This window comes from Bos indicus, chromosome 1, assembly GCF_029378745.1.
Source record: "Bos indicus isolate NIAB-ARS_2022 breed Sahiwal x Tharparkar chromosome 1, NIAB-ARS_B.indTharparkar_mat_pri_1.0, whole genome shotgun sequence".
Lineage (NCBI taxonomy): Eukaryota > Metazoa > Chordata > Mammalia > Artiodactyla > Bovidae > Bos > Bos indicus.
In genome coordinates this window covers 45,362,372-45,387,321 of record NC_091760.1, presented here as the reverse complement: position 1 = coordinate 45,387,321, position 24,950 = coordinate 45,362,372, and the positions used below count along the sequence as shown (strand labels likewise).

At 45.4% G+C, this 24,950-nt stretch overlaps 1 protein-coding gene across 1 annotated transcript; it reads right to left on the bottom strand.

Moving 5' to 3' along the window:
- On the bottom strand, positions 1-19,882 carry NIT2 (nitrilase family member 2). Its single transcript, XM_019969860.2, has 10 exons — positions 19,771-19,882; positions 14,730-14,848; positions 13,094-13,214; positions 11,581-11,669; positions 7,114-7,207; positions 6,529-6,603; positions 5,382-5,460; positions 3,624-3,722; positions 714-769; positions 1-373 (listed from the first exon to the last, which is right to left on the bottom strand). The coding sequence occupies exons 1-10, from the start codon at positions 19,796-19,798 to the stop codon at positions 282-284; spliced, it is 852 nt and encodes a 283-aa protein (XP_019825419.2). The 5' UTR covers positions 19,799-19,882; the 3' UTR covers positions 1-281.
- Positions 19,883-24,950: the final 5,068 nt, after the last annotated feature.

The window sequence follows — 24,950 nt, the reverse complement described above, 5'->3', positions numbered from 1 at the left end:
TACCAGGATCTGATATTTTAATAACTGCTTGAGACAACTTGAATATGGAAGATTTAGAGCCACACCCACCCTCCTCCTGTTCTTCAGTGCCAGCCCTTTTTGACCATTTTATATGGTGTGGAGAATACCAGCATCAGCCCCATCATCCCAACAGAGCTTCCCTTTTCAGGAAGGGAAAAGACTGAAATTATTTAAAAAAAAAAAATTCCATTAAAGAATTCATAAGATTGTTGATTATCCTGTAGAAACATATCTTCCTGTTTCATGACATGTCGGAAACATCAGGATTTTTTGGCTTCCACTGCATAGAGGTCTGATCGCTTCTGGCTAAAAATGGGGATTTGCTGGCGAATTTCAGCCAACTTCTTCAGGTCTGCAAAAACAGAAAAGTATACTATTAGTAGATGTGATTCCTTACTTGCCAACAGGAACTTCTTCCCCAAACAGCAGAGAAACAACCAGAGCCCCAGCCAGTAATTTACTCATGGGCCTTGTCTGGAGGCACATTCAGCTTGGCACTGCCCCTGGTGTCATTTCAAACCAAACCAAGAAAACTCAGGCTGAGACAGAGCCCAGGGCTTAGCCAGAGAACCAAGGATAAATGAGGAGGGCGGGGCATAAAGGAGTCCCTCCCGGTGTTCTACAGCTGTAGAATCTGGCCTCAGGGCACTTAGGGACACCAGACACCTAAACTGGGCCAGAGTGAATCTTACCTATATCTGCATACACGATCGTCTCTTCAGTGCCAGCTTTGGCAAGGACCTCCCCCCTGAAAAACACGTGGGGAGAATGAGTCAATTCCCTGATGCTTGCTGTTATTTACTATCTCTGTTCTTCCGCCCTATCTCACAGGCCAAATGGGAAGGAATCTGTTTTTAAAACAAGAAAATACGGGCATAAATTCCTATGATGCTTTTGAACTATGGTGTTGGAGAAGACTCTTCAGAGTCCCTTGGACTGCAAGGAGATCCAACCAGTCCATTCTAAAGGAGATCAGTCCTGGGTGTTTATTGGAAGGAATGATGCTAAAGCTGAAACTCCAATACTTTGGCTACCTCATGCAAAAAGCTGACTCATTGGAAAAGACCCTGATGCTGGGAAAGATTGAAGGCAGGAGGAGAAGGGGATGACAGAGGATGAGATGGTTGGATGGCATCACTGACTTGATGGACCTGAGTTTGAGTAAACTCTGGGAGTTGGTGATGAACAGGGAGGCCTGGCATGCTGCAATCCATGGGGTAGCAGAGTCAGACACAACTGATCAACTGTACTGAACTGAACCACTTAAGTAGCTGTGTGGTCTTCTGGCAAGCCATGTCGAATCTCTACTTCCTAATCTATAAAGTGGAAATATGAGCTCTGTGAGGACATAGTGAGAAAATACCTTTTATTTTTTTTTTTTTTGAAATCTTGAAGGAAGGTACCTGTTGTGTTTGATGTTCCTTGCTCTGATAAGATATAAAACTGCTGCAAACAATGCTTCTTCAGAACAATTCCTCATAGCTATCTGAGAAGCTGTCTCTTAGGCTACAGTCCTCAGTTTGGCTTGAATAAAACTTTCCTATTCCTACTATAGATTATTTATTACTTCCACCCTGTCGTGAGTACATTCAAGAGCCCTTTCCAAGGGCAGTCTAGCTCTGTTTCTTCACACCTCCCAAGGCTGCTACATAACCCTGGAGATGGAGAGGGAAGGCTTGGGTCTGCCTGGATCTCTGGCCTCAAGTCTGTGATCCTTGGATCCCTGTGTTAATGGCTTTTGGGTTTGGAGGGAGAGATTTCAACCTTTGAGGCCTGAGTAGAAGTGGTAGAACCATGCCCCAGCAGGAACCCCACACTGGAAACAAAAACACTCCACAAAATCTGAGGAAAAGCTGACTTGGAAAACTATTTCCAGTGCTGAGTGAGTCTCTTGGCCCAAAACAGGCCTTCAAAAACATAGCTGTGGGACTTCCCTGATGGTCCACTGGTTAAGAAACTGCCTGCCAATGTGGGGAATTCGGGTTAAATCCCTGGTCCAGGAAGATCCCCGCTGCTGCAGGGCAACTAAGCCCAGGTGCCACAATTACTAAGCCTGTGCTCCACAACACGAGAGCAGCCCCCACCTGCCGCAACTAGAGAAAGCCTGTGTGCAGCAACGAAGACCCAGCACAGCCAAAAATTAATCATTAATTTAAAAAAACCTTATCTGTGAAATTTTTCCAAAGTACAAAACAAAATGATCCAATACAACAAACAATCTGATATAATAATTGGTTCCATCTAGGGCCACAGATTTTTGGCACAGTAAGCTACAGGCATCATCATTAATGACGTTTAACTGAATCCTTTTCTAGTCTCTTCTATTTTTCCCCCATTTGCCCCGGCATGCAAAGATCTCTATGTTAACCCTAGGCACCTATCACAATGACAAAAAAGCCACACAGCTCCCAACCAAATGGGGGAAATTCTGCAAAGGAAGAAATACAGGCAAATCTTAGGTAACCAACTGTGTCAAAAGCAGCCAGCCTGATGAGTAAGAGTTCACCAGGAGAACCAGCTGGGTGAGCAGAGCTACCCACAAGGTCAGTAAGCTGATCACTAATGTCTACAGAGGAACCCAAGTCAAGTTTGAGAAAATTTTGAAGCCAACTCGATCCTTCCAGCCTTCCAATGCACCCCAGATCCTGATGTACAGGAGGCTCACTGAGAATCTCCCACGGGCCATATCTCCCAAGGCCTTCTCCACCACACACGTTCATCTGTGAGTCCTACAAAGTCAGAAGAGAGGAACTCTGGGAATCCCACAGTGACATGTAAGCCTTTGCAGCCTTGTTACTGATATGTTTATCCTGAAATTTTAGAAACACATATGTGTGTGTGTGTGTCGTAATCATACAGACATACTGAGAAGTAGTATGGAATAAATCTAAGTTCTGAATTCAAAAGTCTTGGATCCAAACACCAATTCTGGCCACTTCATCCTGTGAACTTCAAGTCTACCATCTATTAACTGGGTTAAATAAAGATAAGTCCTTGAGAGCTCAAATTGAGACAATGTGTGTGAAAGTACCATGTGAACTGTACAAATGCTGGTAAGACGTGTCTATTACCATCCGGCTGTGTATGTATCTGGGCAGACTTCCCTGCTGGTTTCCCTAAGTAATAGAATGCTTTACCCTCTCACAGAGGACAAGTTCACAGTTCCTCTTAATTCAACCCATCCTCCACTCTCCTCTAAGTGTTATGCAGGGAGCAAAATCCTTACCCTCAACTCATTCCAGCCGTAGGTCCAGTGACCCAGTCTAAATTTTAACCCAAAGCCAAGAGTTTGGGAGCCTCTTTTACTAAAAAACCACCCACCTGTGACTTCTGCCTCGTTTCCAAGTTTGGTTGACAATGAACGTCACTCAGAAACTCAGAACAAGGCTGAGGCCAATCACTCAGTCAGGAGAGCTGAGCCATTTCTCTCTCGCATGGCTTTCAAGTGGAAGCTCCTCCCACAGAGAGAGCCAGTGACCTGGCAGGCCTGAGGGGAGACGGCAGCGGAGGGAGGCGCAGGACCACCCGGGAATCAGACAACCCACCTGCCCAAGCACCACCTCTCTCAGCTCAGTGAGCCTGTCCCTGCAGAGCCAACTCACCAAGGATTCACAACAGTGCTGTGTCCCCAGGCAACATAGGAGGCCTTTTCATCCCGGGCGGGAGATGCTGTGGCCACGTACACCTGATTATCAACAGCCCTGTAGTCAATGGAGAGAAAAGAGGTAAGTCATACAGTACAGATCTGAGACGTTTTTACCCTAAGTGTCCAGACCCTTCTTTCAAAAACTAGGACAGGACAGGCTAGCTCGGACATGGAAGAAACATTCAAAGCCACAGAACCCTTTCTTCAAAAAAGACCTTGCTGCACAAGCTAGTTCTCCACTGGGGCAATTTTGCCCAGCAGGGGACTTCTGCCAGTGTCTGGAGACATTTCTGACCAAGGGATAGCTACTGACATCGAGGAGTAGAAGTCAGGGGTGCGCAAACATCCTGCAACACAGAGGACGGCGCCCACAACAAAGAGCCATTTCCTCCAAAGTGTCAATAGCACCACAGTGAGAAACGCTGGCCTGAGCCAACCTGTAACAGGTAAAGAGCAGAGCTTCTCTGGTGCATGCAACCCAGGTGACCAGAGAGAATGGGCTGGCCTCGCTGGAACAACACCCCGGGCAGGGCTACAGGGCCCTTCCATGCCAATGGGGCAGTCCCATCACCTCAAATTAGGCAAGAACTAGGAACCGGATGGTAGCACGGCTACACCAAGCCACCTGACCCACAGCCCTCTGGGCTCAAACAACAGATTCGTGCCAGGTCATCCCAGGCTCTCTCCAGCTTTTCCTGCTTTCAACAAAGCAGCATTTATTAATACTCATGGGATCACATACCCCTACCACCTTCCATCATGCAACCAGCCAAACACTCCTACATCCCCTTCCAATAAAAATCACTGTCATCTCCAGATGTGAGCACAGTGGCCATCCCTGGGCAGAGAGAGGAGAGTACTGACTGAGAAGGAGAAAAGGGGAGCATTCCAAGGGGCTAGAAATGTTCTAGATTTGATCCTGATCAGAGGTGAATCCATATGTAAAAATTCACTGATCTGTAAACTTAAAACTAGTACACTTTTCTGTAAGTATATAATACCGCAATTAAAAAAATCTTTTCATGAACAACCCGTCATTTCTGAGCAGCATTTCATGGTTTGCAGAGCACTTCACAGTCATATTCCTGTTCCCTTCTATGTTACACCCACCTCTGCTATTTGCCCTTCACCACTCCTCGGGCGACTAAGGAAAAGTAACTGTCCCATGCGCAGCGCTCAGAACTTAGACGTTAGAAGAACAAGAACTTATCACAAGTGTCTTGGCAGAGTACCAAGACTAGCAGGAAACTCTGGAGGATGGAGGAGGGTAAGCACCCATCTACACAGCACAAGGACTGCTGAGCGTGACCACAAGTCTCTCCGGGCGTCAGACTCAGGAACCCTTGCCTTTGCCTTGGCTCCAGCCATGTACACTCCATGGCTCTCCAATTCTCTGTAAAACCTTCTGGCAACTCTACCAGAGACAGAAATTCTTATCTGAACACAGGAAAACCAAATCACTGCCCACCTGATGGGTGAATGCTCCTGGAAATGCAGACATCAGTCCTCAAAATCCACAAGGCTGGTGCTGGGGCTTCTGAGGAGCCCACAGCAGAAGCCCTCCTTTCGGACTGGAAGACAAAGAGTCACCTTTGGGAACTGCCTCTGGGTGCCAGGGCAGCCTGAGTCAGAGGCAGCATTCCATACGGGGAAGGCTGATGCTTCCACCAAACCGCAAACGTTTTCGCAGAGAAACACGGAGATGCTTTCTTACCGGCCTCGCTGAAGCAACTCCCAGTGGGCTGGCCCGGTGGTCAGATTAAAAGCTCCAGGATATACCAATAGCTGGCAGCCTTGGGGCAAGAAAAGCCAAAGAAGAGGGATGCAGGTGGACACCCAACCACATTAGCCCTCCCTCTGCTCCTTACCTAGTGGGGACCAAACTCAAACTCCCCCAACGTGAATAGATTCATCAGTGTTACAGATGGCTGTGAATTCCTCTAGAGACACACACGCAACACACACACACAAGTACAGTGATCCTGACAACCACTTTTCAAGCAAAGGTGACTTTGCTTGAAAAACATGGAAAATCTGTCATTCAGACTTCTCTCAGCACCATGTGGACAGCTCCCAGGGTCAAGGACCATGTTTTGTGATGTTCATCAACTGAAAGGAGGAGAAGACTAATTGCTCTACTTCTTCCAGCTAAGACTCAACTGAAACAGCCAACCTGGAGCCCTTGCGCCTCCACCTTTTGCTGAGCAGGGTGTCAAACCGTCTGCACCCAGTTCACTTTATAGTGACAGACAAACTAGAGTCAGAGTACCTCTGGCAGTCTAGTAAGGATGCTAGTATTGTTGAGTATCATAAGAGGACCTTCGTAAGTTCTCTGTCTGTAATCCTCACACCTTTCCTATGAGAAAACTGAGACCCACAGTTCTCCAGAGATTAATTTACCCAAAGCACTGTGCCAATTAAGGGGCAGAGCTGGAACCAGAACCCAGGGCTTCTCATCTGACTTGTGCTTCTCGGTTGGCAGGATGGTCCTCTGGACCACAGTGGCGCTGACTGCCTTTTTGCTGTTCCCAACATCTAGGGCTAGTGAGTGGTGCAAGCCACGTGCAGGCAGACCTACTACTGGGGCCCCAGTGCCTCTCCAAACACAGCGGCCGGAAGGGCTCCAACGGCAGAGCAGACGTTTAGTTTAGGAATGTGGCTCCTGCCTTAGCTGTGTGGTGTGTTAAACTACAACCTCCAGAAAACCACACTGCCCATTCCCAGAAGTAGTCTGAGAACTCACACAGACGCGGAGCTTAAGACCTCCTCCAGGTTTTCTGACCAATGATCCCCTCCACCCACAAAGCCCAGAGCCAATCAATCTCCGAGCATCTACATGACCTAACCCAAGGCGGCCTCACCTCTCTGTGCATAGATCTGCGCCAGCTCTGCGAAGCGGATGTCATAGCAGATACCCAGGCCCACCCTGCAGTAAGCTGTTCTCCAAACAGAAAATGTACAAAGTTAATCTCCTGAAGCAGGTGTGGCCAGGCAAAGTCTCCAAGATCCAATGGTCACAGGACACTGACGGGAGTACATTCACGCAGGGCCCGTGGACAGAGAACATGTAAGTTTGCTCCTGCGTGGATTCTGCCTCGTGAGAACATCATTTACATCAGTAGAGCAGAAATGAGAAATTCACTCTAATTATTAATAAATGTTTCTTATCTAAGTGGGAGGTGTTCAGTCATGGCCTAATAGGTATAGGCTGGAAGCTATCACACTAATAAAGGCTGTGACCACTGGAAAAGCACAATCATGTCAAACCCTTAGTTCTCCATTAAATCCCCCACTTTCTAGATCTCTGACCGTTCTCCGCCCTTCTCCCCCTGGCCTTCCAGACAGGTTTTGTAAAGAAGTTGGAAAGCAACATCATGAAAAACAAAGGACTACCTGATCCTCCTCTACTGGTACTGCTAGAAGAGGTGAATTTATCTGGTACGTACGAGTATCAAACGAGGAGAAACTATCACCAGGACTCAATGTTTCAGATTCTTGAAATGTGATTTTCCCAGGAACATCAATGTCAAACAGATGGAGCTGCATCACAAAGAAAGGATTTGGTTACCTCCTTTCCAGCAGGGCTCATGGCAGTAATAACACACACCTTTCCATGGCCAGCCAAGGGGGTGTTCTAAGATCACTTGTACAAAGGGCAGCGCCAACCTGCCCACAACCCACCCCACAAGATGCTGACATCCTATGAAAATGACTTCTAACACAGGGAACTGGAGAAATGCTGCTATAGTTTGTACGATCCTTCTTCCCTTGGTGGTGTGCAGATCAACGTCTAGATTTCTTATGGAAAGTAATTTATATGCCGCTTTTTTTACTCAATATAAATGCTAAATGAAGACTTCTCAGAATCAGAATCAAACTGACACATTGGCAAGGAGAGGTAGAGAGTGGGCGAGTGATCAAAAATAGGTAGTTCTCCAAACCCAATGCAGCAATATATTAAAAAGTAACTTCCAAATTGGATTTATTCAAAGAAAACAAATGTGTCTGAACATTTGAAAAACCAAAGTGACTTACCACATGAACATAATAAGGGAGAAAAGTCACATGATCATCCTAAGAGGTGTATAATGAGCATTTGGTAAATTTCTACATCCATTCTTATTTAAGCCTGGCACACTGCAGTCTATGGGGTCAGAGAGTTGGACACGACTGAGTCACTGAACAACATTCTAATTTAAAAAATAAAAGAGAAAAACTCTTCTAGGATGGGAACCCCTTTAATAAAGAGAATCTGCAAAAAAAAAAAAAAATCTAAAGAAACCTATTTAAAGGTGAAACATTAAAACCCTTCTCCTGTTGAGATCAGAAACAAGGTAAGTATACCTGCTATTCAACACTGTACCAGAGGTCCTAACCAAAGCAATAAGGCAAAGGAAAAGAATACAAAGGGTAAAGATTAGAAAGAAAAAATTAAAAGCCATTATTCTCAGATAATTGTGTACCTAAGGAATGTCAAAGGACATACACAGGTGAATTATTAGAATGAATGAGTTTAAGCAAAGGTATTATATACAAGGTCAATATTTTAAAAATGTGCTGTACGTCTATATACTAGCAAGCATCAGAAAATGAAAGGACATCAGAAATACCATATAGGAATAAATCTAGTAAATGATATAAGACTATATCCAAAAAACTATCTAAAAAACTTTGAGAGAAATTAAAGAAAGCCTAAGAAAATGCAAAGAGAAATATATTCATGAACTGGAAAACTCAATTGTCATAGCCCAGTGCTGGGTCTGTTTCCAGTCACGGCAGAGTGGCTCCTAAAGGACCAGCTTTCTCACAGGTAACCCTGAGCTCTGGACAAAACAAAACAAAAAATACAACTACTTAAAAGCACTTGACAATAATCAAAATCAGGCAAAAATTAGAGAGAAGTCAACTTCCGGAAGACAGGACCTAGTGCTGGGTGTTTCCCACTTGTTTACAACCTTCACTTGGAAGCAAGGCCCAGCTGTGGCTGCGACTGGTGGTCACAACTACCCACCAACACACCAGCCAAGGAATCAAAGGACAGAGCTTCACAGCAGCTGGAGAGTGAGGGGGACACTGAAAAGGAGAAAGCAGAAGAAGGGCCCTACATTTTACATAGAAAACCTGTCCAAATCCCTGACTAAGCAATGCACTAAAGATGTGTGGGGCAGACTCTGAGCAGCCCAGCTAAAGCTAAACTTTGCAACAGGCAGAGCAGCTGCAGTTGCCACCCACCTCACCAAGGAAGGGTCTGGTCTGTGAGTATGCCCCAACTACCTACCTGCTCAAATAAAACACTCAACACTTTTCGGGCGAACGCAACAGAAGTTAGAGTCTCAACAACATATAATCCAATATACAATCCAAAAAACTGGACACACAAAGGTATGACCCGAACTCTTGGAGAAAAAGCAGCAATGGAGCAGACCCAGGAAGACCCAGATGTGATCACTACCAAAGACAATAAAGCAGCTACTGAAACTAACCTCAGGAGAGTAAAGAAATAGATGCTCTTAACAAATAAACAAAGAGGAAACACAGTAGAGAATAAAAGCTGTAAAAAGAGAATGAAATAAAAATTTGAGAAATGAAAAATCCAACATCTGAAATTTTTAAAAATTCCACTGGATTACAGAAGGGAGATTACAGAAGCCTCAGTGAACATAAAAAATCAATGGAAAACATGCAATCTGAAAAAGACAAAATTTTTGTTTGAAAAATAAAAATAAAAAACCACAGCCTTGGTGACCGCGTTTGGTGAACAGTATCCAAATTGGAGTCCCATAAGAAGAGAATGGGACAGAAAAATATTTAATATTTCTTGAATATTTCATTCTAACAATCTCTGCCTTTTAACTAGAGTGGTCACTCTATATTTAATGCTCCCAAGTTTCCCAAATACAGCGAGAAACTAAATTTACAGATTAAAGAAACACAAAGCAGGACAAATACAAAAAAAAAAAACCTCGTATCAGGAATATAAGAGTCAAAATTCTGAGAACCAAAGATTATGAAAAAACCTTGAAGGCAGGGAGAGAAAAACATGAATTACATGCAGGAGAACAATACAAATTACCACTTACTTCATGAGTGTGTGCATGCTCGGTTGCTTCAGTCATATCTGACTCTTTGTAGCCCCATGGACTGCAGCCCACCAGGCTCCTCTGTCCATGGGATTCTCCAGGCAAGAGTACTGGAGTCGGTCACCATGCCCTCCTCTGGGGGATCTTCCCAACCCAGGGATCAAACCAACATCTCCTGCACTGGCAAGCGGATTCTTTTACCCACTGAGCCACCTGGGAACCCCTACTAACTTTGTATCAGGGGGGAAAAAAGAGGCTAGAAGATAACTGAATAATGAATAATGTCTCTCAAACATCTGAGGAAAAAAAGAAAAGTGTCAACCCAGAATTCTATTCCACCAAAAACATCTTTTAAGAATGAAGGCAGAGACTCCCTGCCGGTCCAGTGACTAAGACTGCCCCTTCCACTGCAGGGGGCAGGGGTTCGACCCCTGGTCAGGGAGCTAAAACCCCACATGCCTTTTGGCCAAAAGACCAAAACATAAGCAACAGAAGCTATACTGCAACAAATTCAAAAAGATTTTAAAAAACAGTCCACATCAAAAATATCTTTTTAAAAATGGCAAAGTAAAGATATATTCATAAATAAAGCTAAGAGAATTCATATCTAGCAGATGCTCACTTCAAAATGCTAAAGGAGGTCTTTTTGTTTGATGGTAAACATACCAGACAGAACTAAGGTCTTCAGGAAGAAAAGAAAATAACCAGAAATGGTAAACGGTGAGGTAAACATGAAATATTTCTCTTAATTTCTTTAAAATACAAGTGACTACTGAAATTAAAAATTAGTATTTTGTGGTATTTATAATGTATATAGATGCAATATGCATGACAACCACAGCATAAAGAATGGACCGATACAACTGCAAGGTTCTTAAATTTCACATGAAGAAACAGAGTATTAACTAAGAAGCCTATGACAAGATAAAGTGTGTATACTGTAATTCTTAGGGCAACAACTTAGGGGAAAAAAAGCAAACTACTACTCAACTCAAAAGAATGCAGGCAAGAGGAACAAAGGGAAACAGTAATTCAATGTCCACGTGCTTAAAATCCAATCATAGCAATAATTACATTAAATATAGAGTGAACACTCTAGTGAAAAGGCAAAGATTGTCAGAATGAAAAAAAGCAAGACCCAACTACATGCTATCTGCAAAAGAGGCATTTATATATAAAGAGACATACAGACTGAAAATAAAAGATTAGAAAAAGATGTACCAAACAGTAATTAGAAGAAGGCTACAGTGGCTTTACTAATATCAGAGATAAACGTCAAGACAATCAGTATACCAGAAAAAAAGGACATATCATAATGAGAAAAGGATCAATTTACCAAGAAGACTTAACAATCCTAAGTGTATATGCATGCATTACCACTGCAAAGATATCAACTCTCCCCAAAGTGATCACTATATGTTTGAAGTGAAGTGAAGTCGCTCAGTGGTGTCCGACTCTTTGCGACCCCATGGACTATAGCATACTATGCTCCTCTGTCCATGAGATTTTCCAGGCAAGAGTACTGGAGTGGGTTGCCATTTCATTCTCCAGAGGATCTTCCTAACCCAGGGATCGAACCCAGGTCTCCCACACTGTAGGCAGACACTTACCATCTGAGCCACCAGGGATACCATCCTAATCCAAATTCTTGTAGGTTTTTCCTTGACCAAAATTGATAGGCTGAGTCTACAATTTATATCAGCAGGCCAACAGCCAGGTATAACCACCTGTGCCAACTAATCCAATGCCTGGTGTGTGTACCACAGGATGGGTACTGGGAACTTCAGAGCGAATTCTCAAGAGGCAGTGAGAATTGCCACATTCTCTACTGACCTTTCTGTGCTTTACCAGTAAAGTTCCATCAGGCCCAAACACGGCGCAGGTGTTATATAATTTCCCAGCATCCTTTTCAGGAATGGACCCTTTTGTTGAGAAAGAAACACAGAAAGAGACACAGAGAGACAAAGAAAACATTCTGAATGAAGCATTCTTTTATAACAGGACAAAGGCTTGTTACAGTTTACCATCTTCTCGGGTCCAACAGTAAAGTTTACTGTCTCCTAAGGGTTATTTAATCATGATTCTTTTCTTCTTGAATACAATTTTTCAGAGACCAATTTCAGAGTGTGGGTGAAATGTAATTAAGTCAGAGGCCAAAGAAAGGTTTCAAAACTAATCAAACTATTTTTCAATTCAGCTTTGCTCTTGAGCAACACTTAACCTGAAGCATTAGTGCAACACAGGGAATTCACAGTTGCGCAACTTAAATCCGCCAGGTCCTGCAACATAACTGTATCCAAAAAGGCCTTGAGGTGGGAAGGTATGCCAGTCTTTCCATCACTAAATATGGTGCCTGTAGTTCTATCTCTGCTCTGTCCTCTTTTCTCCACCCCTTATTTATTTCTAATTCTCACTGTATCAGAATACAGAAATAATTTTATTGCATTAAAGAGTTTTACTGTATTTTTATGTAAACAAATAAAACATTTTTATTTAAACAAGCCACATAAATAAAGCTACTTTTAAAAAATTATAGTTGATTTATAATATTACACTAGTTTCAGACATGCAACATGATTCAATCTTTTTTTAGGTTGCACTCAATTTAAGATTATTACAAAACAATGGTTTTATTTCTCTGTGCTGCACAATATATCCTTGTTACTTATTTATTTTATACACAGTTGTTTCGATCTCGTCCCATCCCTAACTCCCCCTCCCCTCGTCCCTCTCCCCACAGTAGCCACGAGTTTGTTCTGTGAGTCTGTTTCTCTTTTATTACATACATTCGTTTGTTTTCTTGTTTTAGATCCTACATGTAAATGACAGCATAAAGAATTTGTCTTTCTCTGACTTACTTCACTAAGCCTAAAACTCTAAGCTACCTTTGATGTCAGCGGTCTCTTTCTGGGGGAAATAAAAAGAAAGTCTTAACACTGTATTAAAGACTTTCAGATATAGTTTCTCCTTCCACATTTCCACCTGCCCTTGTACCCCCAGATAAAATTTTCAGCAATTTGGTGTGTGTCCTTGTACAATATTCACTATGCCTTAATATATAAATACATATAAAAATATACATATAAAATATATAAACATATAAACATATAAAAATACACAGTCTTTTATGTGGATCATTAATCTATAGGGAAGGACCTGTTCATTTCATACCAAACTTGCTCTTCTTCCACCAAAGTGTGTCTTGAAGATCCTTCCACAATCCTGCATAGACAGATCTACCTCATTGTTTTCTATAGCTAATTTGTATTCCATGGTTCAAATGTAACAATAGTTTCTCAGATGTTTTTAATGTTTAGGCCATTATACCTTGCGGGTAGGAAGTTACCTCCAATGACATATACGCTGCACTCCTTTGCCACTTCAGAAAGCTTCTGTGTGGAGTCACCAGGAATTTTCTCTGCATAATCAGGAAAATATTTTGTGCCATATGGAGAATTAAAGCATTCCTAGAATAATGTTGGAAGAGAAAAAAGATGGGGGGGGGAACCCGACTTATTTTAAAGTTCTGCTGTAAAAAGACATAGTTCTCAAAGAGGTAAAAAAATACAACTGATAAGAAAAACACAGACATCTTAGGCTAAAGAGCCTGTGGCCACAGACAGGATTCGGCCCCAGGCTCAGATGGGGCTGGAGTCAGTGTGCTCAACCGGATGCTGGTCACCTTGGCAAAAAGCTGCACTTGTCTCTCCCTGAGTCCACAGAACCACGCCTCCACAGCGTCGGGCACCTGGGACCCACTACCACTGGGCTTGCTCACAGGATTGGGGGTGTTAAGATGAATCCAGACTCTCAAAACTATATTATTAGCTATGTAAAGCAATAAAGCCTATGTTTTTCAAAAATACAGAAGCCGTGAAACCCACCGAGGTTAAGACATTTCCTCACGTATACGGGATACACGAGGGATGTTTCTAAGCTCCCTTCCAGTGCCACCATTCTGATCCTGCAAACTCTCTCACTCCCCTGAATGTGTCTCAACAGCTCTGTGATAAAAGAAAACTCATGCATTTCACCTCCAGTTCATTCATTTACATTCACTGAGACTGCTTGTCTGTGCTAGGAAACTCAAGATCGAGGATCACCAACTTGTAGAAGATACTTTAGCAGGGGACACATGCAGAATTCAAGTGCTTTTGCTCCTGGCTTTTAGGCTCTGACCCCCAGCAGCCTAAACCGACAAGAGGCCATGACTGGATACAAGGAGAGATGAGTCCCATGACTGGAGCGACATTAAGATCTCAAGTGCCCCTGCTGAAGACTCCTACTCACTGGCCTCCCTGGTAAATAGCCCAGAGCCTAGAATATCAATACAAGCTAGCCCTGAAGAGTCTCCAGGGCTTGCTGAGGGCTGCCCCCACCCCACCGCGAGGTCGGGGACGGTCAGGAATAGTTCCACCACTCACCCCTGCAGGCCTCTGCCAGCAGAAGGGGCCGATAGGTGCCTCTTCTGACCAATGTGGGACTGTCCGTGGGGCTGACCCTGTACTTGTTGACAAACAAATGTGGCCCCATCTTCAGCTGATTCTGTCTTAAACAGGTCACCTAGCACACTGATGCAGCATCCTTTGGCTCACTACATACTACAGGCTTCCTAAGTGTTTAACAATTTTCAACAATGTTTTTAAAATGTCGGAAGCTCAGCGCTAAAATCAATGTTCTGGTCTCGTGAAGACTAGACTATGCAAGCAGAGAAGGTAAGTGCCTGAGGCACTGAGTATTTTGGATTTAGGTAAGTCCCTCTGACTCCTGGGCTTCTGAACCGAGCAGGTGAACTAAAGTTAAAGACCTGTCACCAAGCTGGCACGTCCTATCACAAAGATCCTTGCTAGGTCATCTTCCATACAGATGAGGAACCATCCTGGGGTCCAAAGGGACCCTGCTGGCCCCTAAGACCCAGAATGAGCAGACACCACACTACCGGGACAACAGTGCTCAGAAAGGGGTGGCCACCCCAGACTTACTGGCAGGGAGACTATCTGGGCTCCTTGCTTCGATGCCTCCCGGATGAGGCCACAGGCTCGAGTGAGGTTCTCTGACTTGATGGAAGAAACCTGAAGCTGGATGAGGGCCAAGCGGAAAGCTGAGGAGGAAGATAAAAGAGAGGAGCGGTCAGAAGATCTGACTGCTGACTCAGATAGAGCAGCTGTTTTTAATGGAGGGTAAGTCGGACCCCCAAGACACGTGGCAGCGTCTAGAGACACTACTAATGGTCACGACTGCTGGTGTGCTACTGGCATTTAGTGGGCAGAGGTCAGGGACACTGCCAAACATGCCACAAGGCATACGACAGTCCCTGATGACAAAGAATTATCCACCCCGGGTTGGAAAGATTCCTTGGAGGAGGGCGGGGCATCTCACTCCAGTATTCTTGCCTGGAGAATCCCATGAACAGAGGAGCCTGGCAGGCTACGGTCCATAGGGTTGCAAGGAGTCAGACACAACTTACTGACTAAAACAACAGCAGCAAATGTCAACAATGCTGGGGTTGAACAACCTTGAGACAGAGCCATAGTGTGAGCAAAGCCTGCTCCAGGCACAAGAATCTGAAGTGAAGCCAGCAGGGCCAGCCTCTCCCTTAGGAGAGAGGAGACTGGGCTTGACTAGGGAACTACCTCTTATCATGCGACCTCAGGCCCCAGTCCATTCTCAGCCAGGTGCTGAGCACCTTCCAGCACAGCAGGTGAAGTCTCTCTGGCAGTCCCCGCCCCACCGTGAGCCAGAAGGAAGCAGACACACCTAGCTCAGCTTCCCCATCGCCAGCTGGGACACAGTGCACTGGTCCAGCCACTGGGGGACGGGGAGGCTGGCAGCCGATGGGCTGCACATGTGCCACAGAGAGGAACCCTGGGAGGACCTGCACTCACCCCACGAATCTCCTGGTGCCCAGAGGAGCACACCATTAAGTAGCAAATGAAACATACCACGAGAGACTGAAACACTGTGGAAGGAAAACCAAACAGCACTTCTTCCTGCTGTCTGAACAAGGGGCCCCACATTTTCATTGGAGACTGAGTCCCACAAATCACACAACCAGCCCCGCCAAGCAAACCTGCTGTCAGCCTTGGGGCAAGAAGGTCACCGGTTCCTCCAGGCTTATTTCTTTCTTGAGGTTGTCACCACATCCGACACTTGCTTTTCCTGTAGAGCTCTCTTAGCCCTTGCCATAATCATCTTTACTGGTTAATAGTCCTCTAGATAAATTTTTTCCTGTTCAACTGACTAGTGTGGTTTCCAAGTCCCGCCTGGACACTTACTGACACAGTTTCTGCTTGTGGTCTTGATAGAAGGCTACATTAAAGGTTCCCAACCATGTCATAACCCACAAAGCTCTGCAAAACTTCTGAAATTATCTGGAAGTTAATTGGCCTGGCCTTGCTTCCCTACCCCAACTCTGCTGTAGAGTCTAAAATTCCACCCTTAGTGACTTCTCTCTCTGGGTGTTTCTCCTGCACCTGTAAAAACGTCCCCAGAGAAGCAACATTGACAGACCCTGGCCTTTGATGAAGACCTGTTTGGCTCGGGGTTAATCCTAAAAATAGGAAAACTAGATGTCCATTCCTTCTTGTTGTTGTTGTCATTCAGTCGCTCAGTCTTGTCCAACTCTTTGCAAACCCATGCACTGCAGCACGCCAGGCTTCTCTGTCCATCACCAACTCCCAGAGCTTGCTCAAACTCATGTCCATTGAGTCAGTGATGCCACCCAGCCATCTCATCCTCTGTCGTCCCCTTCTCCTCCTGCCTTCAATCTTTTCCAGCACCAGGGTCTTTTCCAGTGAGTCAGCTCTTCACATCAGGTGGCCAAAGTATTAGAGCTTCAGCCTCAGCATCAGTCCTTCCAATGAATATTCAGGATTGATTTCCTTTAGGATGGACTGGTTTGATCTCCTTGTAGTCCACAGGACTCTCAAGAGTCTTCTTCAAAACCACAGTTCACAAGCATCAATTCTTAGGCACTCAGCCTTCTTTATGGTCCAACTATCAAATCCATGCATAACTACTGGAAAAACCATAACTCTGACTATTTGGATGTTTGTTGGCAAAGTAATGTCTCTGTTTTTTAACATGCTAAGTTTGTCATACCTTTTTTTCCAAGGAGCAAGCGTCTTTTAATTTCATGGCTGCAGTCACCATCTGTGGTGCTTTTGCAGCCCAAGAAAATAAAGTCTGTCACTGTTTCCATTGTTTCCCCATTTATTTGCCATGAACTGATGGGGCTGGATGCCATGATCATAGTTTTTTGAATGCTGAGTTTTAAATCAATTTTTTCACTCTCCTCTTTCACCTTCATCAACAGGCTCTTTAGTTTCTCTTCGCTTTCTGCCATAAGGGTGTTATCATCTGCACATCTGAGGTTATTGATACTTCTCCCAGCAATCTTGATTCCAACTTCTGCTTCATCCAGCCCAGCATTTTGCATGAGGTACTCTGCATAGAAGTTAAATAAGCAGGGTGACAATATACAGCCTTGATGTCCATTCCTTGGTTTCTCCTAAATACAATGAGAAGAACTAAACTGAACCTGGAACGCAGCTTGTCAAATAGTTTTAAAGAATGGATGAAAACAAAAGCTGGGATGATTACTTTGGGGCAAACAGCCTGAGCTGTCACCAGAACATCACAGAACATCCCATCAAGTCTCCACTGTAACGGAGAGGTGGGGCTTTGTCTCCGCTTCTGAGGGAGGGTAAGCTGAGATCCCCCAAGGCTCTCTGATGGCTTCCTCTCCCCGCTCCCACCCGGGAAGGAAGCTGTCCAGGACCAGGGTGGGGACTGGCTGACATCGTGCAAAACACCCACTCCATAGAGGGGCCGAGGCAGGACAGTTCCACGGCTGGGGAGTTCCTTGAGGCAGAGGATGAGATACAAGTCACTTCATCTCAACTGCAAATGAACACACTTCTCATTTTCAGGTCCCTAGTGGTAGGTAGTCACTCAGTAGTGCCCATCTCTTTGCGACACCCACAGACTATAGCCCGCCAGGGTCCTCTGTCTGTGGGATTTTCCAGGCAACAATACTGGAGTGGGTTGCCATTTCCTTCTCCAGAGGATCTTCCCACCCCGGGACTGAACCCAAGTTTCCTGCATTACAAGCAGATACTTTACCATCTGAGCTACAGGGAAGTCATCAGGCCCCTGGCTATACTATACTAATCCTTGATTGTTAGATTACAATGAATAGTTCATGTCCCTGGCTATACTAATATTCACTGTAATCTAACAATCAAGGACTCACCAAGGGGAAGGATAAATATCTTAAGCGAAGAGACCAACAGGGAAACAGCATAGGGAACGTGCAGGTCTTTTACACATATAAGCATCTGTGGGTTATCGTTAGCAGTATTTTGTAGATGAATAAATAAGAGGCTTGCAGACGGAAAGGTGCAAGAAACCAGTCCAAAAAGTAACTGGCACAGCCACAATCAAGCCAAAATCTGGACTGCAGACAAGAGGGGCACCATGTTTGTTTCTGGGTGGGTGGGGGAAGTCAGGTAACTTGAAAACACTCCTCAACGGAGTCAGATCAACGCTGCCCTCAACCCTACCAAGAACCACACCTCTTAAGTTCATTAGTCTCTTCTGAAAGATACAGTCACACTCAGAAGGAGGTGTGTAAAAGGACTTCTATACTCCAATCCTGGAGGTTCACTCAGGTACCAGCTTGCACTGCACTCCAGGATGTTGAAATGAAAAACAGAGAGCACTTCCACAAACACTATCACCTTGAGAGAGCCTCACAAGACCTCAGTAGGAACAGTTTATGTTCATTTTAAAGAAGGGAAACTGAGGTCCAAAGCGATCAAATGACCTGTTGACATGGGCTGCGCCAACCCTGTAATAATCCAGGTCTCCAGACTTTTTAAGCCCAGAGCACTCTACTGCCTCGTGTAAAAGAATCAGGCACAGACTTGGGAACACAGCCAGAACCTCATCCCTGGGGCTGATCCTGAGTGGGGATGTGGAAGCAGCACGTGACACATGCGTGCTCAGCTGTGTCCGACCCTATGGACCCCATGGACTGTAGCCCACAAGGCTCCTCTGTCCCTGGGATTTCCCAGGCAAGAATACTGAAGTGAGTTGCCATTTCCTTCTCCAGGGGATCTTTTCCACCCAGGGATCAAACCTGCTTCTCCTACATAGGCAGGTGGATTCTTTTACCACTGAGCCACCTGGGAAGCCCCCAAGAAACATGGTAATACCTAACCTGAAAGTTCAAGGTCCAGGTGCAGAAACAAACTGCCCGTTTTTGTTGTTGTTCAAGAGAAGGCAGCATTTCCCAGTGGGTGTGAGGGGGGCGCACTGTGGAGCAAATTAACGAGTTCACTTACCACACAAGCCCCAGTCAAAGAAAACACGTGCTTCATTTTCACCTGACAGGGCTCAAACCACAAATAATCAGGGTTGGTACCTTTGCAAAACCCAAGTTCAAACCAATCTAAAACTAGCAGCAACCTCCAAGAATCCCACGGGACAGACTCTCACACTTGAGGTATCATAAATACTGAAAGCTTTACTGAAAATGCACAGTCTTCGGGTAGTGGAGCGGGGGTGGCGGTAGGGAATAGGAAAGACCACCAGGGAGGGTGCGGAATTTGCATTTGAAATAAGCACCCTTCCCGCGCCGATGAATCTAGAGCGGAGCGGACCGGCCCGGAATGCTCGTGGAATCTGCCTCACGTATTACAAGAGCCCGCGGGGCGGGGAGCAAGGAGCCGGCGCTTCCGGCGCGCTGACCCGGTGCTCCCGCGACCCCGCTGGCCCGTTCGGAAGCCCAGAGTCCCCGGCGTGCGCCGCGCTGCGCTCCGCGGCCTTCTCCTCCCCGCCCCGCCCGCGCCCACCGCCCTCGCCGCTTGGGCCCACAGCCCCACGACCACCGGAGCAGAGAAGGCCAAGGGCGCGGCGGGGAGAGGAGATGGAGAGAGAGGCTGAACGGGCGAGACGCTCCGCTGGCGTCGCACCCGAAGCCTCTACTCCGGCCCGAACTTGGGCCGCGGCGCTACTTACTGGCCATGGCTCTGCCGGGAAGCACCATAGGTACTGTTGGCGTAGCCCAGGTCTCTGGGCCAAGGCGGCGGCGCCGCGAGGGGCGGGGCAAAGCGGCGCGTCCGGGGGCGGGGCATCATCGCCCGATGCTCCGCCTCTCGCCCCGCCCCGCCCCTGGGCCTCTTGGCAGGGCTCAAAGGTTGTTTTTTTTCTGCTGCTGCTAAGTCGCTTCAGTCGTGTCCGACTCTGTGCGACCCCATAGACGACCTCCTACCAGGCTCCCCCGTCCCTGGGATTCTCCAGGCAAGAACACTGGAGTGGGTTGCCATTTCCTTCTCCAATACATGAAAGTGAAAAGTGAAAGTGAAGTCGCTTAGTCGTGTCCGACTCTTAGCGACCTCATGGACTGCAGCCTACCAGGCTCCTACATCCATGGTATTTTCCAGGCGAGTACTGGAGTGGGGTGCCATTGCCTTCTCCATGTCCTCTTTCAAGCGGGCCTCAAATACCTGTTAATCTCTTGCTGTTTCAGTAACATCCTTGTAGTCAGATACCGAAAGGCAAGGGACAACCTAAATCGGGGTGGTGTGCTAGTAATTATTTAACAACCTATCTCTCCGAGTCTAAACGAAAGGATTGAACCTCTTGCTAGTTGAATCACCTCTGTGGCCAGGGGAGATTACCTTACCTTATACTGATTGTTGTTCGGTCGCTCAGTTGTTCGTGGCCGATTCTGTGACCCCATGGACTGCCGCAGGCCACGTTCCACTGTCCCCTGATCCTGTGACCCCACGGACTGGAGCAGGCCAAGTTCCACTTGTCCCCATCTCTCCTGGAGTTTGTTCAAATTCATGTCTAATGAGTTGGTGATGCTATCTAACCAGATTGCCTTGGGGGATTTGAACAAGTCCCCAAAAGGAGTATAGAATTATCTTGGTTGATTTAGGCACTCTGGGTTTGGAGTACAAGGCTGCTATGAGATCCTGCTGCTGCTGCTAAGTCGCTTCAGTCGTGTCCGACTCTGTGCGACCCCATAGACAGCAGCCCACTAGGCTCTGCCGTCCCTGGGATTCTCCAGGCAAGAACATTGGAGTAGGTTGCCATTTCCTTCTCCATGCATGAAAATGAAAAGTGAAAGTGAAGTCTCTCAGTTGTGTCCGACTCTTCGGGACTCCATGGACTGCAGCCTACCAGGCTCCTCCTTCCATGGCATTTTCCAGGCAAGAGTACTGGAGTGGGTTGCTATTGCCTTCTCCGCTATGTGATGAGAAGAGGGGAAAAGAGAAACTAGGTTCAGACAGAATATCGTCAACAGCAGTTCAGTCCTGCAAGGAGAGCCAACCAGTCCATCCTAAAAGATCAGTCCTGAGTGTTCATTGGAAGGACTGATGTTGAAGCTGAAACTCCAGTACTTGGCCACCTGATGAGAAGAGCTGACTCATTTGAAAAGACCCTGATGCTGGCAAAGACTGAAGGGAGAAGGAGAAGGGGACGACAGAGGATGAGATGGTTGGATGGCATCACCGACTCAATGGACATGGATTTGGGTGGACTCCGGGAGTTGGTGATGGACAGGGAGGCCTGGCATGCTGCAGCCCATGGTGTCGCAGAGTCAGATATGATGGCGCGACCAAACTGAATATGCTGAAATCTGCTAATACTGTTTTAGGATATTTGCTTTTATTAGAATTGATTTTTAATTTGTGCTTTTGTCAAATTCGGGGAATCAAAAAGTAATAAAACAAAAATTTGCTACCTTTTAAAAAATTTTTTAAATAATTTATTTTTGGCTGTCCTGGATCTTAGTTGCTGCACAGGCTTTTCTCTAGTTGCAGCGAGTGGGGCTACTCACTTGTTTCGGTGTGCTGGCTTCTCATTGTCCTGGCTTCTCTTGTTGTGGAGCACTGGCTCTAGGGTGCAGGGTCTTCAGTAGCTGTGGGTCCCAGGCTTTAAGGCTCAATAATTATGGCACACAGCTCAGTTGCCCCATGGCATGTGGGATCTTCCCAGATCAGGGATTGAACAGGTGTCCCCTGCACTGGCAGGTGGACTCTTCACCACTGAGCCACCAGAGAAGCCCAATTTGCTACCCTTTGTGGTCTGGAATAGTTCAAATTATATTGAAATATATCTTAGTTTTTAAAAGGATACTATAAAAAACATTTTGAGGACAATTAAGGGACATTTATTTCAGTATGAACTGGATATTTGTTGCTTTAATGACTTTTATGTGAAAACTGTGATTATGCCGAACAGTCTTCATCTGAGAACATGCATGCTGAAGTATTTAGGGATGAAGTGTCAGAATGTCTGACTTGAAAATGATCAGCAAAAAAGAAAATATGTTCTTAGTAACTATGGGGTTTTTGAAGCTTTAACAGACTAACTGGACTTGGCTTTGCAGCAGGAAGATCTTTAATAACCTTCTAACTCTATGTGCTGTGTGTTTAGTCGCTCAATCGTGTCTCTTTGTGATCCCATGAACTGTAGCCCGCCAGGCTCCTCTGACCATGGGGATTCTCCAGGTAAGAATACTGGAGTAGATTGCCATGCCCTCTTCCTGGAGATCTTTCCAACCCAGGGATAGAACCCAGGAATCCCACATTGCAGGCAGATTCTTTACCATCTGAGCCGCCAGGGAAGCCCAAACATATTGCAGTGGGAAGCCCATCCCTTCTCCAGGGGAACTTCCCAACCCAGGAATCGAACTGGGTCTCCGATTGCAAATGGGTTCTTTACCAGCTGAACTACCAACCACCAAATTCTGCTATTCTTATGGTCTACTGAGGCTCCTTATCGATAACCTCAAGATACACAGATGACACAACCATTATGGCAGAAAGTGAAGAGGGACTGAAGAGCCACTTGATGAAAGTGAAAGAGGAGAGTGAAAAAGCTGGCTTAAAAAATCAACATTCAAAAAACTAAGATCATGGCATCTAGTCCCATCAATTCATGGCAAATAGATGGGGAAAAAATAGAAAGTGACAAACTTTATTTTCTTGGGCTCCAAAATCACTGCAGATGGTGACTGCAGCCATGAAATTAAAAGATGCTTGCTCTTTGGAAGAAAAGTTATGACTAAACTAGACAGCACATTAAAAAGCGGAGATATTACTTTGCCGACAAAGGTCTGTCTGGTCAAAGCTATGGTTTTCCAGTAGTCATGTATGCATGTGAGAGTTGGACTATAAAGAAAGCTGAGTGCTGAAGAATTGATGCTTTTGAACTGCAGTGTTCGAGAAGACTCTCAATTGAGAGTCCCTTGGACTGCAAGGAGATCCAGCCATCCTAAAGGCAATCAGTCCTTAATATTCATTGGAAGGACTGATGCTGAAGCTGAAAACTCCAATACCTTGGCCACCTGATGCGAAGAACTGACTCAATTTGAAAAGACCCTGATGCTGGGAAAGATTGAAGGCAGGAGGAGAAGGGGATAACAGAGGATGAGATGGTTGGATGACATCACCGACTCAAAAGACATGAGTTTAAGCAAGCTTCAGGAGTTGGTGATGGACAGAGAAGCCTGGGGTGCTGCAGTCCGTGGGGTTGCAGAGTCAAGGCATGACTGAGCAACTGAACTGAACTCAGTATTAGCTATTACAATCTGATGAAATGTCCTGGAGTTCAACAGTAGTGATGGTTGCACAACTGTGAATACACTAAAACCCACTGAACTGTAGGTAAACCTAATGCTACACAGACTACATTTCAATAAAGATGCAATTTTTCAAGTTGAAGCTGTTAATGGTATAGGTGAAATATTACTTTCATTACACATTCAACCTGTGGAGTTGAGTCTTCCCTAAGTCAAACTGTCAATTTTAAGTAGAACTGCCAATCTATGGCTCTAAATTTAGTATGTTAGAATATCATGTTAAGAAGTTTTAAAGGTACTGTGTGAAACATATCAGTGGCAAAAAGTGGTTGAATAACCATCAGTAAAAATTTATCATCCCTACTAGAAACATGTGTTATTAATGGTGGGCAAGTGACATCAAATCTTAAGAGGATTGATTTTACACCTTAATAAGCAATACTAATTCCCAGGGATCTGGGAGAGAAGAGGGGTACTCTTTCTTTGCACTAAATTTCTTTGAGCCTTGGTTTTCTCATCTTGAAAAATACAGTAAATACCAAGCTCAAGAGAAATGCTGGGCTGGAGGAAGCACAAACTGGAATCAAGATTGCTGGGAGAAATATCAATAACCTCAGATATGCAGATGACACCATCTGCAGAAAGTGAAGAACTACAGAGCCTCTTGATGAAAGTGATAGAGGAGAATGAAACAGTTGGCTTAAAGATCAACATTCAGAAAACGAAGATCATGGCATCCAGTCCCATCACGTCATGGCAAATAGATGGGGAATTAGTGGAAACAGTGGCTAACTTTATTTTTCTGGGCTCCAAAATCACTGCAGATGGTGATTGCAGCCATGAAATTAAAAGACGCCTACTCCTTGGAAGGAAAGTTATGACCAACCTAGACAGCATATTAAAAAGCAGACATTACTTTGTCAACAAAGGTCCATCTAGTCAAGACTATGGTTTTTCCAGTGGTCACGTATGGATATGAGAGTTGGACAATAAAGAAAGCTGAGTGCAGAATTGATGCTTTTGAACTGTGGTATTGGAGAAGACTCTTGAGAGTCCCTTGGACTGCAAGGAGATCCAACCAGTCCATCCTAAAGGAGATCAGTCCTGGGTGTTCATTGGAGGGACTGATGCTGAAGCTGAAACTCCAGGAGTTTGGCCACCTGATGCAAAGAGCTGACTCATTCGAAAAGACCTTGATGGTGGGGAAGATTGAAGGCAGGAGGAGAAGGGGATGATAGAGGATGAGATGGTTGGATGGCATCACCGACTCAATGGACATGGATTTGGGTGGACTCCGGGAGTTGGTGATGGACAGGGAGGCCTGACGTGCTGCGGTTCATGAGGTCACAAAGAGTCAGACACGACTGAGCGACTGAACTGAACTGAACCAAACTCATAATACTGCAACCCCTGCAATTCTGGAGGGTACACAGATATGGGTATCCCAGAGTGAATTCTAGTTCTCTGGGTATCAGACCAGTGCAGAGAGGATACAGCTACATAAGTGCCTGGTGCAATCAGTGACAAGTATTTTCATTTGATATGCATGAATAATAACTGGGCTATTAAGATGAGCAAATAATTTTAGACAAGTAGTTCAAGG

What these genes read in the sequence shown, in the direction of transcription:
- NIT2 (XM_019969860.2), bottom strand. Translation starts at nt 19,798, where the DNA reads ATGGTGCTTCCCGGCAGAGCCATGGCCA. An exon ending in TTTCTCCTCGTTTGATACTC is followed by an intron (nt 6,604 to 7,113) that starts GTACGTACCAGA and finishes TTTGGAGAACAG; the next exon opens with CTTACTGCAGGGTGGGCCTG. An exon ending in GAGTTGCTTCAGCGAGGCCG is followed by an intron (nt 3,723 to 5,381) that starts GTAAGAAAGCAT and finishes CATTGACTACAG; the next exon opens with GGCTGTTGATAATCAGGTGT.